The following is a 13,398-nucleotide window of genomic DNA, read 5'->3' on the forward strand; positions in this document are numbered from 1 at the left end:
GCTGTGCTTTCAGCAAACACAGCCAGGGAACTGGGGTGCGGATTTCTCCAACAGGGCCTGAGTCTGGGGCTGGGGGAGGCAGCTCTTCAGGGGTGTAGACACAGTGCAATCTGAAAATACTCATTAACTAAATGAGTATCACCCTGTGGATTCTTCTTTCTTGCATTTCATTTCAATTTTTATAACATTCTTTTAAGTATAAAATCAGAAAAGGGGTGAACCTCCCCAAGTTAAAGATGTATAAATGTATATTATCTGAAAATATTGATTAGAGAAGAGTGACTTTTATGTTCCAACCAACTTGCCCCTTACGGTAATAACCTAGGGCAAGAATTTTGTTAGTTCCCTTCATTTCTGAATAGCTCAATGGCTTGTACATAGTAGGCCCCCTGATAAAGGTCTGTTCAAAACAGGAACGGAGCCTTCTAGGTTCTTTACAGCTGGTGAAATAGCAATCACATTTAAGATAAAAACCATAAAGACTTTGAATCATGCATCATCTAATAAATGGCTACAGAACCAGGTGATTTAAAAATAAAAAAATAACCCTTCAAATTCTTGTTATAGCCACATCTTGCTAAAAGAGCCATTTCTCATTAAGTCCCTTCAAATGACGACTTTCACTAACCAAAAGTCAATTCAAGACATGTAGGAAAGGGTACACAATCTTTTTCAACCAAAAATATAATCACAAGTAGGAAGGGGATAAAAAATTTTAGTTTCTATACGGAGTGCAATGTTTTACTTAAGGGAAAAAACATAATTTTTCAAATGCTCAGGTTGTTGAAAACAGTTGCTTAAAGAATTGAATCTGTAGAATTGTAGCACGAGTGTTTACTCTCAGAATCACAACTCCTGATATTGATTTTCAGGAAGTACATTAATAAAGAACTCCTAATTGATTTTTTTTTTAAGACTTCGCTTGTTGCCTTTTATTTGGAGGTGCAAAGAAGGGCCTGGGATGCTAAAGTGTTCTAATGAGATGCTTAGCTAACAGAGGCACCTTAAGCAGAGTGCCTTGGCATAGGGGAGGCATCAGTGCATCTAATGACTTCATTCAACATCCCGCGCATTTATGGCCTCAGCCATGCTGTCTCCTCCAAGTTTTTAAAATTTGCCTCCAAAATGTGTTTACACCAAAAAAACATTTAAAGATGTGAAAACCTCCATGGAGCTGCACTGCCAAAGAGAACAGAAATGCAAAACCGACTGCTGCATGTGCTACAGCTGCTGCTAAAAACGAAAATCCGAAAAACCAAAATGGACACCTAGGAGGGCAGAGTACACACCTGTCCAAAGTGGACTGTGATTGGCCGCCGGTCTTCTCGGAGCTTGGGGTCCTTGGCCTCCACCAGTGGGGATGGTGCAGTCTTCGGCAGCTGCTCTTCGGGGGTGGGGGCGCAGCCATTCTCGGCAATGTCCTGCAGGGAGAAGGATGGTCGGGGGTTGGCAGTGGGGTTCTGGCACCTGTGCTCCCTCTCACCCCACAATGGAGAGGCCTGCCATGAGACTCGCTCTGTGACATTCTGAGACTGTCCTCCTGATGAAGATGAGGGAATGAAGGGCTAACTTGGCTCTTTGACTTTTAAGAACTAGAGAAACCAAAACCATCCCTGTTAAATTATAAAGATTAACATAATAATTCACCACAGTGAGGAAAACAATTATTATGGTTCATCCTACTCTCTTACACGGCTATTTTCATTTTTATATATTCACTTTGTCCACATGCGGACATTTAAAAATTACTTGCAATCACAGCTCATGCATAATTTTATATCCTGCTTTTTCCTAATATATTATAAGCATTTTCATGTTGCTACAAAGTTATCACAAAAATTTTACTGAATGCATATTTCATTGAGCAGATATACAGTTTAATACACCACAAATTCAATATTCCACTACTATTTGGCATTTAGGGTTTTTTCTATTCTTTCTCATTTTTTTTTTAACTTTCGAAATGCCAGTGATAAATATTGCAGTTTTTCTTTCATATTATTTCTTTTTATGGAAATCCCCAGGAATGAAATTACTAAGTCAACAGATATAAACATTTTCAAGGCTTTTTATTCATTCTATCAAATTGCTTTCCAATTTACACCAACTACCAGCAATGGATGCATTACCAGTTTCACGGGACTTGTGAGCGGTATCATTTTAAAAATGTATCGATAATTTGATAGGTGAAAAATTAGACCTCATTGTTGCTTTAATTTGCATTACTTTAATTATTTGTGACTACGGACACTTTTTCCACATTTGTTTACTGATGATGTTGCTGTTTGTGAGTAAGGTGTGTTTGTTTCTACCCTTTCCTACCCCTAATCTTTATCTTCAGGAAGTAAAAAGATTGAAGTCTGAATCAGGACTCTGACTTGGGAAACATTTAGGGACCAAAGAAATCTTTTTAAGTCCAGAAATTTATATTTATTCTGTGCTTCTGATGAATGAAGTCAAATTATCAGGAAAAGAAAAACCCCGATGTGCAAAAGGCAGGTCATGGCTCCGGTAGCTGAAGCTGGCAGCTGACTATACACATGGGTTATTGGGAACATGGATGGGCCTACTCAAGCAATAAGAATCCCATGTTGTTTTTTTTTTTTTTTTTTTTGAGATGGAGTTTCGCTCTTGTTACCCAGGCTGGAGCGCAATGGCGCGATCTCGGCTCACTGCAACCTCCGTCTCCTGGGTTCAGGCAATTCTCCTGCCTCAGCCTCCTGAGTAGCTGGGATTACAGGCATGCGCCACTATGCCCAGTTAATTTTTTGTATTTTTAGTCAAGTTGGGGTTTTACCATGTTGACCACGATGGTCTCGATCTCTTGACCTCGTGAGCCACCCGCCTCGGCCTCCCAAAGTGCTGGGATTACAGGCGTGAGCCACCGCGCCCGGCCCAGGATGCCATGTTTTATTCAAATGAAGGAAATTGCTTAAATCTTCATTGGAAAAAGGCAGAAAATATGTGTACAAATAAATATCATTTAAATAATCATTTTTCTTACCAAATAAAAATATCTCACAGCCAGAATTAAATAATACATGCAAGTTCCAACTCTTTCATTACAAAAACATACACATTTTGGTCATCAAAGCATATACTCTTTTTTTTTTTTTTTTTGAGACGGAGTTTCGCTCTTGTTACCCAGTCTGGAGTGCAATGGCGTGATCTCGGCTCACCGCAGTCTCCGCCTCCTGGGTTCAGGCAATTCTCCTGCCTCAGCCTCCTGAGCAGCTGGGATTACAGGCACGTGCCACCATGCCCAGCTAATTTTTTGTAATTTTAGTAGAGACGGGGTTTCACCATGTTGACCAAGATGGTCTCAATCTGTTGACCTCGTGATCCACCCGCCTCGGCCTCCCAAAGTGCTGGGATTACAGGCTTGAGCCACCGCGCCCGGCCAGCATATACTCTTAATACTCATTAAATTCTGCACATGAGAGACTTGATGCTTGCTTGCTCCTAACTTCTCAGCTAAGATAGAATGGTGGGACATGGAAGAAAGTGGTCCCTTATTGAAAAATAATACATGAAAGAAGAAACATATATACATCTCTGAGCCTCAGTTTCCTTATCTGCGAAATGGGGCTACAGTAGCACGAAGATTAAAGGAGACAGATAATGTAACATAAGTGTCAAGAACATTATTACCTATTCAGTAAATTATAGGAATTATACAACCCACCCTCCCACCACCAGTATTTGACCTCACACATCCAGCTGTGTACCAGCTGGGCCTCCTTTCCTAAGGAATCAAGGCTGTATGGAGAGGTCAGTCCTGGGGAAGTCTCTAATGCTTGGTAAATGACAAAGGGAGATGATGACCTCTTGGCTTTACAGGGAGAGCCTGGATCAAGTGGCCCACATTTGATCAGCCAGTCTCAGCCAGGCTGAGGTTCAGTGATGAAAGAGGTTGTCGACAGCCAAACAGAAAAAGCTCTTTTGGAAAGGGGCTGTCCTGAGGTGTTCAGGCCAAGTGGAAAAAGAGGGGGAGGGGTTCCATCTGTGCTAGAAAGCAACAATGGTCAAAAGGGGCATTTTAGATCCAGGTGAAGTTCCTCCAGGATGGATATAAGAGCGTGAATAAGGTCAAACATGAACAAATTCACTTTTGGTTTAGGTAAAATTTTGTTTGCGGGTATGTGTGCCTGTTTGTGTTTGGCTGACAATATAATGAAGCTGCAAGGTAACATGGTAAGAAAATATTGGTATTAATAGAAAACTCTAAGGTAATAGCTATTTAGAAAAAAAGAGGCCAGGTGCAGTGGCTCATACCTGTAATCCCAGCATTTTGGGAGGCTGAGGTGGGCGAATCACCTGAGGTCGGGGATTCGAGACCAGGCTGACCAACATGGAGAAACCCTGTCTCTACTAAAAATACAAAATTAGCCAGGTGTGGTGGCATGCCCCTGTAATCCCAGCTACTCAGGAGGCTGAGGCAGGAGAATCGCTTGAATCCTGGAGATGGAGGTTGTGGTGGGCTGAGATCGTGCCATTACATTCCAGCCTGGGCAACAAAAGCGAAACTCTGTCTTAAAAAAAAAAAAAAAGAAAAAAAGAACAATATGGCCAGGCACGGTGGCTCACGCCTGTAATCCCCAGTACTTTGGGAGGCTGAGGTGGGTGGATCACGAGGTTAGAAGTTCAAGACCAGCCTGGCCAAGATGCTGAATCCTCGTGTCTTAATAAAAATACAAAAATTGGCCAGGCGCAGTGGCTCACGAGGTCAAGAGATCGAGACCATCATGGTCAACATGGTGAAACCCAGTCTCTACTAAAAATATAAAAAATTAGCTGGGCGTAGTGGTGTGTTCCTGTAATCACAGCTACTCAGGAGGCTGAGGCAGGAGAATTGCCTGAACCCAGGAGGCGGAGGTTGTGGTGAGCCAAGATCGCACCATTGCACTCCAGCCTGGGTAACAAGAGCGAAACTTCGTCTCAAAAAACAAAACAAAACAAAAATTAGCTGGGTGTGGTAGCAGGCACCTGTAATCCCAGTTATCCGGGAGGCTAAGGCAGGAGAATCACTTGAACCAAGGTGGCAGAGGTTACAGTGAGCCCAGATTGCACCACTGCACTCCAGCCTGGGTGACAGAGCGAGATTCCATCTCAAAATAAATAAATAAATAAATAAATAAAAATGAGAAAAAAAGAACAATTAATGCAGTTGTTTTGGAAAACGCATCCTAGTTCACGCTTGTAAGTAAAAATACCATCTTTTAGTTTTGTTTTTCCCATTAACTAGTGTCTAATCTTTCCAATTCCCTCAACCTCTCTGTACCTATTGCTTTATTTTTGCAATGGGAGACTACCACCTGCTTGGCAAACATCAAAGCTACTGGGAGAATGGGTGAAATGAGATATGAGGAAGCTTTGAAAAATGTCACAGCACTGTGCAAATTGAACCTCAGATCCTTACCCCCTGCAAAATGGAGAGCACCTGCTAAAAAGAAGTGCTTCCCTGTGTGGATGGCCTGCCCCTGTGCTTCTCCAGACCCTTGACCTTCATTCTCACATTTAGTTCCCACAATGATCACAAGGTAAATGAGATTATCCTGCTTTTACAGGTGAGGAAATAGGGCTCAGAAGAGGTAATTTACCCAAAGCCACATAGTTAGAAGGTGGAGGAACCCAGAGCTATGTGAGTCCTGGTGCTTTTATGCCACTTTAACCCATAACGACAGCACAAGTGAAGGTATTTGAGGAGCTGCTCAACAAGTCCTCTGATGTAAGCTTCTCCTTAGAAGCACCTGGTTACACTGATCATAGGCTGCCATGCTTTGCACTACCTTATTTTTGTATCCCTATCAACTTAAGTTTGTTGAGGTCTGAATTCTCTAACCTAGAGCCTTGAATCTAGTACATACTGTCAAATAAATCTTTGTTAAACATTTGGAAGGGAAATGTGTCTAATATACAGATGTACCTATGTGTCAAAAAGCAGTGCTGCACCTTCATTTAGTAGAAGATCCAAAGATGTAAAAGGTTTCTTATAAAGTCCTGTGGTACACCCACCAATTTATTAGCCTCTTTACTATTTCCTCCACCTGGGGAAGGACAACAGCTTCCTCCCAGGGTGTCACAGGCAGCAGAACAGGAGGAGCCCAAGTCAAGAAAGAAATAGAGGTCGGGTGTGGAGGCTCACACCGGTAATCCCAGCACTTTAAAAGGAGGCTGAGGTGGAAGGATCCCTTTAGCTAAGGAGTTCAAGACCAGCCTGCGCAACACAGGGAAACTCCACATCTACAAAAAAATAAAATAAAAATTAGCTGGATGCAGTAGTGTATGCCTGTATCCCCAGCTACTTGGGAGGTTGAGATGGGAGGAGCACATGAGCCTGGGAGGTTGAGGCTACAATGAGCCGTGATCACGCCACTGCATTACAGCCTGGGCAACAAAGTGAGACCCTGTCTTGAGAAAAAAACAAGGCGGTGGGGGGGCATTCAAAGTCTCTGCTCTATCTCCTGCTATGTGTAAGATCAGCAACTTTTGATACTCATGATTAAAGTGTGGCCTAAGAACCAATGCAGCTGTCAGCAAAGGGGAGGGGAAACAAGTACTCTCATACCCTTCTCGTGGGAATAGAAATTGGCAATTTATATGAAAAACCCAAAAGATCGACATGCCCTTTGGCCCATGAATACCATTTTTAGAAATTTATCCTAATGAAATAATAAGAATTTCTTCTAAGTCTTACCTATAAGGATATTTGCCTAGAAAAAACTGGAACTCGTGTAAGGACCAACAATGGGAATATTAAATCATGTATATATGTTCATTAGATAAAATCTGATATAGCCATTTAAAATAATGACATGGGGGCAGGGCACAGTGACTCACACCTGTAATCCCAGCACTTTGGGAGGCCAAGGCGGGAGGATCACCTGAGGTCAGGAGTTTGAGACCAGCCTGGCCAACATGGTGAAACCCTGTCTCTACCTACAAAAATTAGCTGGGTGTGGTGGCGGGCACCTGTAATCCCAACTACTTGAGAGGCTGAGGCAAGAGAATAGCATGAACCAGGGAGGTGGAGGTAGCAGTGAGCTGAGATCGTTCCACTATACTCCAGCCTGGGCAACAGAGCAAGACTCTGTTTGAAAAAACAAAACACAGACATGGAAGAAATATTTAGCGGTCATCATAGTCCTATCATTTTCCTTCAGCATTTACTAGAATCACAAATCATGGCTATGATCTAACCTCCGCTCTTCTGAGGAGAAGGCAGGCATGGCATACGATAGGTCTCTGGATATGAGTCTCCATGAGAAATCGGGGAGGTAAGGACGCAGGGTTTCAGAAGACTAGTGGACAAAGAGGGTTCTGAGGAGTCTTCAGTATGGGTTGGGCTGGGAGCCAAGGAAAGGACTTACGAGACAGTGAGGAGAGAGTAGAGCACTGGGCCCATAGAGGCAGACGGCAGGGCATGCTGTGGTCCAGTGGCCAGGGCATTCCACCTCTGGGCTGCCCCCAGGCAGGGTGGTGGAAAGTTGGAAAGGTCTGAAATGTTCTAACCAAGGGAGTGACTTGGTCAGTGCTGGGTCCTACAAAGATTCCTCTGGTGGCTGTGTGGACAACCTCAAGGGCAGTCATCCACTCACCCTGGACATGGTCTCCAGGTGTGCGCATGTGGGTATTTGGGCAGACTGGCTGTTCCAGATGTGGGACATAAGAAGACAGGGAGGGACAGACACAGTGGCTCATGCCTGTAATCCCAGCACGTTGGGAGTCCGAGATGGGAGAATCACCTGAGGTCAGGAGTTCGGGACCAGCCTGGCTAACATGGCAAAGTTCTGTCTTAAAAAAATATAAAAATTAGCTGGGTGTGGTGGTGGGTGCCTGTAATCCCAGCTACTCAGGTGGCTGAGGCAACATAATCACTTGAACCTGGGAGGCAGAGGTTGCAGTGAGCCAAGATCACACCACTGCACTCCAGCTTGGGCAACAAAGCGAGACTCTGTCTGGGGAAAAAAAAAAAAAAAAAAAGGACAGACAAAAAGGAAACTCTCACTTATTGAGTGGCTACTAAGTATTGCTGTTTCAACACATTATCTCTTCTACTCCTTCCAACGATCCAGTAGTTTACAGATGAGAAAAACTGGGTTCAGAGAGGTCTAGTAACTTACCCAAAGTCACACAGTTAATATCCTACACAACTAGCACTGAGCCCTGCTTGCCTGCCTCAGAAGCCCAAACACCACATCACCATGTGGGGGAGCTGAAAGGCCCCTATGGGCGTGAGGCAGAGGCCTTCCCATCTGACTCACGCTGCGGTGTCAGAACTCCCGTCCCCATTTTCAGACTCGTGCTGCACCCTTCTTTACCCAGGCCACCTCACAACACAGCAAATGCAAATTAAAAATATGAATATCGAGATCAATATAGTAACCAAAGTTGGAATTTCTGTGATTGAGGCTGCAGTGTATTTTAATGTGTGGGGAGACTGGGAGCTGACAGTTGTGTGATAAGGTGTAAAAGCGTCTGTTCTACAAGAGTCTACCTAGCTCTCCCTGCCCCACGCACACTTACTCACTCCCTTCAATGGGAACTGTTTGGCCAGAAATTCAAGCCTCTGTGCAACCACCTGTGAATTTGCTCCTTTCAATCACAGAGACTCTAAATCAACAAGCTCAATTTGTCTTTTAAAGATCAAAGATTTGTAATCCCAGCACTTTGAGTGGCCTAGGAGGGAGGATCGTTTGAGCCCGGGAGTGTGAGACCAGTATGGGCAACACTGCAAAACTCTGTCTCTAAAAAAAAATTAGCCAGGCATGGTAGTGCATGCCTGTCGTCCTAGCTACTCCGGAGGTTGAGGCAGGAGGATCCCTTGAGCTTGGGAGCTCAAGGCTGCAGTGACTGCACCACTGCACTCCAGCTTGGAAGACAGAGTAAGACCCTGTTTCAAAAAAAGAAAAAAATAAAATTAAAAGACAGAAGATTCAGAAACTTTACAAAGGGCTGTGAAATGGGCCCATTTGGCTAAATCATTTTGATATTGAAGAAAAAGAAAAATTTCAGGGGTTCCTCAATAGGCAAAAGAGGACATCCCTATGTGAATATCTTAACGTTGCCCGCAGGTGAGGAGAAATGTATTGGCACCACTGCTTTTAAAGCAGGGCATTCTCGTGCCAGCCCTGCCTGGTGCTGCAGTGGAATGCAATTTGTTGACAGTCACAAGCCCATCCAGGAGGCACTCCAGATGAAAGCACTACACTCTTCCTTAGAAATCGATGGCTGGATAGCATCTTTGCCATTTCTTCTTTTTCCTAATTTTGAGCAAGTCAGACTTCAAAGGAGGCCAAGCTATGGAAGAACCTGACCACCTCGCTCCATTTATCTGGAGAAACATGTTATCCATCCTTCTTTTTTGTTGTTGGGTTGAAGCAGAGCAGGTATGGAATAAAGCCACACCGTTGGATCTATTAACAATTATTTGCCAATGGTCACACAGATATCCTGAAAGCTCTGATTTCAGATGCTTTGAAAATGTGCAGCACAAATGAACAAGGGATGGAGAAGGGGCCCAGCTCAGTCATATTAGAGATGGACCCTCCACACACCATGGTGACCTCTCCACAGGTCGGCCCCACATTTTCTATTTGCAATTCAAACCCAAGGCGAGGGTGAAGAGGGCAAGCTTGGGTTCTTGATTATATCTGCGAGGTCACCATTGCTATGCAGAGTTAGAGGAGGCCAGGTGGCAACCCAGCACATTTGAAAATTGGATCTTTGTTGGGAATTGCCTCGATTTCGTGGCAGAAACCAAACTTGAGATGTCTGTATTAGAGGCATCTAGGGTACATTCATGAGGTACATTCATTGCCTGATGAAGGGGAGGGGGCAGAGGGGAGAAGGACAAAAACAGCCAAGGAAATATTTTCTACTGCAATGTGAGAGGTCAGGTGCAGCCAAATTCTAAATTAGCTCAAGAAAGGGAGCTGGAGAGTGCTGGAGCCCCAAGTCCCGTAGATGGGAGCAATGCTAGAGTTTCAATTACAAAATAGCTCTCTTCCAAGAACAACTGCAAAATATCAAGTCTGTAGAAATCTGCACGACCGAAGGGGGGAAAAGTGAAAATTGAAAAGGGTGCACTAATAGATCTGTCAACAGTCCGATGGTGACAAGCCACATTTCTATAAAATGCCTTCACCATTTGTGTCACCTGAAATGTACTGACACTCTACAGAACATTATCTCCTGAAGCTATTCTTGAAAAGACTGGCAGGGGGAAGGGAAGGGGAGGGAGACATCTGCTTTAGATACTATCAAGGAACGTAAAGGGAGATAGCATGGAAGGAAAGTGATCTAGATCGTTTAAACAAACCTTTGAAGAACCACATTTAAAAATCTGAGCTTAACTGGTTATTTGCAGAAATGTTACACATCTTAAGAAGGGGATTTTCCTAAGGCCAGAGACTTGTACATACAAGTAGGGAGGTAAGGTGATGTCTGTAGCTCAATGATCTGCAGAGAGGGCAACTGACCAATGAGGGCGCATGGGGCCTCTGCCTGAGGAAGGACCCCTTTCTTTGCTTAGTTCAGGGGATATTCTAACACCAACAAGAACCTACAATCCAGGCATCAAGGAGGGAAAACTCCCTGCTCCCTGCCACTCCGTTTTATATCTGCAATCCAATCAGCTACATGCAACTGGGATGGTAGATAAAAAGGTATATTTAGGGACTTAAATAATATCCAAGTAAAGAATGCCACCTGCCAGTCTCTGGCAGGGTGCAAACAGACTACAGTTTAAGGTCTATCTGGATTTACATTACAGAGCTTTTATTTCAGGATGTGAATCTCAGCTGCTAAAAATCCACTCTCAGCTGAAACTAAGAATTTAAATGCTTAGTCAGAGCAAATTATTTTCCAATTAAAAGAAAGGAATCAATTCCTTCGACCCTTTCAAGTTAATTAGAGGTCCTTTGACTTCAGAAAATTAAAACTGCTTTCAATTTTTTAAAAACTGCAGAAATAGACAAAGGCCCTTAATAGAGTGGTGCGTTTGGGGGCACAGGGATAATGAAGTAGGGGATCCCAAACATCTTTTGGAAAACAAAACACTTGTTTGAGGAAGGCAGTGTGCACGCGGTAGTGGTAAGAATGCACAGCCGCCACAAGGCGACAAAGCTGGAATCCAATCCCGACTCTGCTAGGCTCAGGGTGGCCTTCGGCAATGAGTTCACCTCTGAACTGCAGTCTGTTTACTCGTGAAATGGGAACAATACTCCATAGGGCTGTTCTGAGAACTAAGTGTGAAAGCTCCTAGCCTGGACCACCCTTAACAGGAGCTTAAAGAAGGGTGGCAACAGTCATAACGATGATGGCATTCATAATAATTTTAAAAAGCCTCTCTGTTACAGTCACCTCACTGTCTTAAGTCTCGAAATTCAGGCTGGGGGCATAAAAAGGAATGACTTAATGGCATTCGTAGCAACCTGGATGGGATTGGAGACCCTTATTCTCAGTGAAGTAACTCAAGAATGGAAAACCAAACATTGTATGTTCTCAGTAACAGTGGGAGCTAAGCTATGAGAATGCAAAGGTATAAGAATGACACAACAGACTTTGGGGACTCAGGGGGAAAGGCTGGGAAGGGGTGAGGGATGAAAGACTATAAACTGAGTTCAGTGTATACTGCTCAGGTGATAGGTACATCAGAATCTCACAAATCACTACTAAAGAACTTACTCATGTAACCAAACACCATCTGTTCCCCCCAAAGCTTACAGCAATAAAAACATTAAAATAAAATAAAATATAAAAAAGTCAGATTAAAGAAAATAGAGATTCAGGCTGGGGGAATCTTAGCCAGGACATAGTCAGGATGATATCCCAGTTTTACTGGCGGCTGGTGAAGACAATCAGAGACCTCTCCTTCCCACTCAGAGTCTCAACAGTGCCCACTGGGTTCTGCTCACTTAGTCCCCCAGGGCAAGGTAAGCCCACGGCATTCTGCTCAGCCCCACCCCCTATGCCATGTCTGCATGGTGGCCACGTGTGTGCTGGACCATGGCAATCATTCCCTGGAGATGCTTCTTGATTTTGGTTACCACAGGCCCTGGGGCAGACGTCGGCCATAGGGGGTGGGCAGGTGCCAGATGGGGATGCCAAGCCAATTTCTACAGATGCCTGTGAACCCAGGCCTGGTGGGGTGGGCAAGGGACAGCCCAACAGGGGTAGCTCTGAACTTGCTTGCCTTTGTGGGTTTAAGCCAGAGTCTTAATGTTATTTGAAGACAGTTTTTTGTCTGTGAATATTTATAACAGTGTGAAAACTCCCGGACAGCTGGTAATGCATTTTGAAGTGTGTTAACAACACTGTATCAAACAGCCCTCCATTGATCCCATCCTACTTTTTTGTGGCCATGCATTTCATACACGGTGCTTATACATTTTGAATAAGAACTTCAAGTACCTTTTGCTTCAAGCGGTTTTTCACCTCTTTTATTCCCATTTTTGCATGATCTTTTGCCTGTATGAAAAATTAATTTAAGTTAAGATCCCCTTTCTGTTTCCAGCAGGGACTATGCTTGATTTCAGTCCATCGAGAATCACCTTCTCTGATTACTAGAAAAAGGAAGGAAAAATGGGATCATCAAGTTGAAAACATAATGGCTATGAAAACAAACACAACGGTAAAAGGTTAAAAAAAAAACCCTTAAAGAGGCTGCAGAGATTTTATTTTCTTCATTTTGATGGCACAGATTTTTCTCTTTTCCTTCCAAAGCCCTTCTTCTGCTCTCTATAATTATTTATCTCGGCAGCCTGTTGACAGCTACTAGTAAGAGTACAGCAGCCACGTTTCTGGCTGCAAAATTCAGAATATCCATTCTATGCCACCAGTGCAGGGCCCCAGGACCAATTTTCTGCACAGACTGCATGGCCAGAACAAACATGTTGCTGGGTTTCTACCATGTCATTTCCTAAACCTCATTTTGGCAGATACCCTGGCTTTGATTTCAGGTCATATTAGACCTGTGTGGTTCTGCTGGCAGCCACCAACCCTGCTAAAATAACTACAGTTTAAGCACAGAGAGGACTAACAAAATTAAAAATGGAAATAAAGTAGAACCACCCCACTTCAGTGGCTCACGGTCAAATTAGCAAGGAAGAGAAGTCACAAGAAAAAATACTTGATGCTTGTGAAAGATGGAGTGCCAGGAACAGATGTGCTCTCCTATTTCCACTCGGCGGTGGACACGAGTCTTACAAATAATGTGTTACCTATAGAGCAGTAATCAGAGAGATGCTGAAGAACTGGGGACAAAAATTAAGCAGTGAATCCCACCATGAACACTCTGCAGTCACCTGCAAAGGAGCTGCTTTATTTTGACCCAACACGGGGGATGCCTGCAGGAAGGCTTTGCCAGACACCAGATAGACCATGCTTCTGGGTCTC

The 13,398-nt window shown here is 43.8% G+C and overlaps 1 protein-coding gene across 24 annotated transcripts in view; it reads right to left on the reverse strand.

Annotated features, from left to right (window-relative positions):
- Nucleotides 1-13,398, reverse strand: part of DENND1A (DENN domain containing 1A) — a 553,495-nt gene that overhangs the window by 56,795 nt on the left and 483,302 nt on the right. For 22 of the 24 annotated variants that reach the window (XM_078375906.1, XM_078375877.1, XM_078375918.1 and 19 more), the window contains 2 exons: nt 12,415-12,471; nt 1,290-1,421 (listed from right to left, as the gene is read on the reverse strand). In XM_078375906.1, the coding sequence (XP_078232032.1) occupies nt 1,290-1,421; nt 12,415-12,471 (189 nt within the window). The remainder of the gene's footprint in view (nt 1-1,289; nt 1,422-12,414; nt 12,472-13,398) is intronic. The other 2 variants (XM_078375966.1, XM_078375890.1) reach the window with 1 other exon arrangement.

The sequence above is a fragment of the Callithrix jacchus genome, chromosome 1, assembly GCF_049354715.1.
Source record: "Callithrix jacchus isolate 240 chromosome 1, calJac240_pri, whole genome shotgun sequence".
In the NCBI taxonomy this organism is placed as follows: domain Eukaryota; kingdom Metazoa; phylum Chordata; class Mammalia; order Primates; family Cebidae; genus Callithrix; species Callithrix jacchus.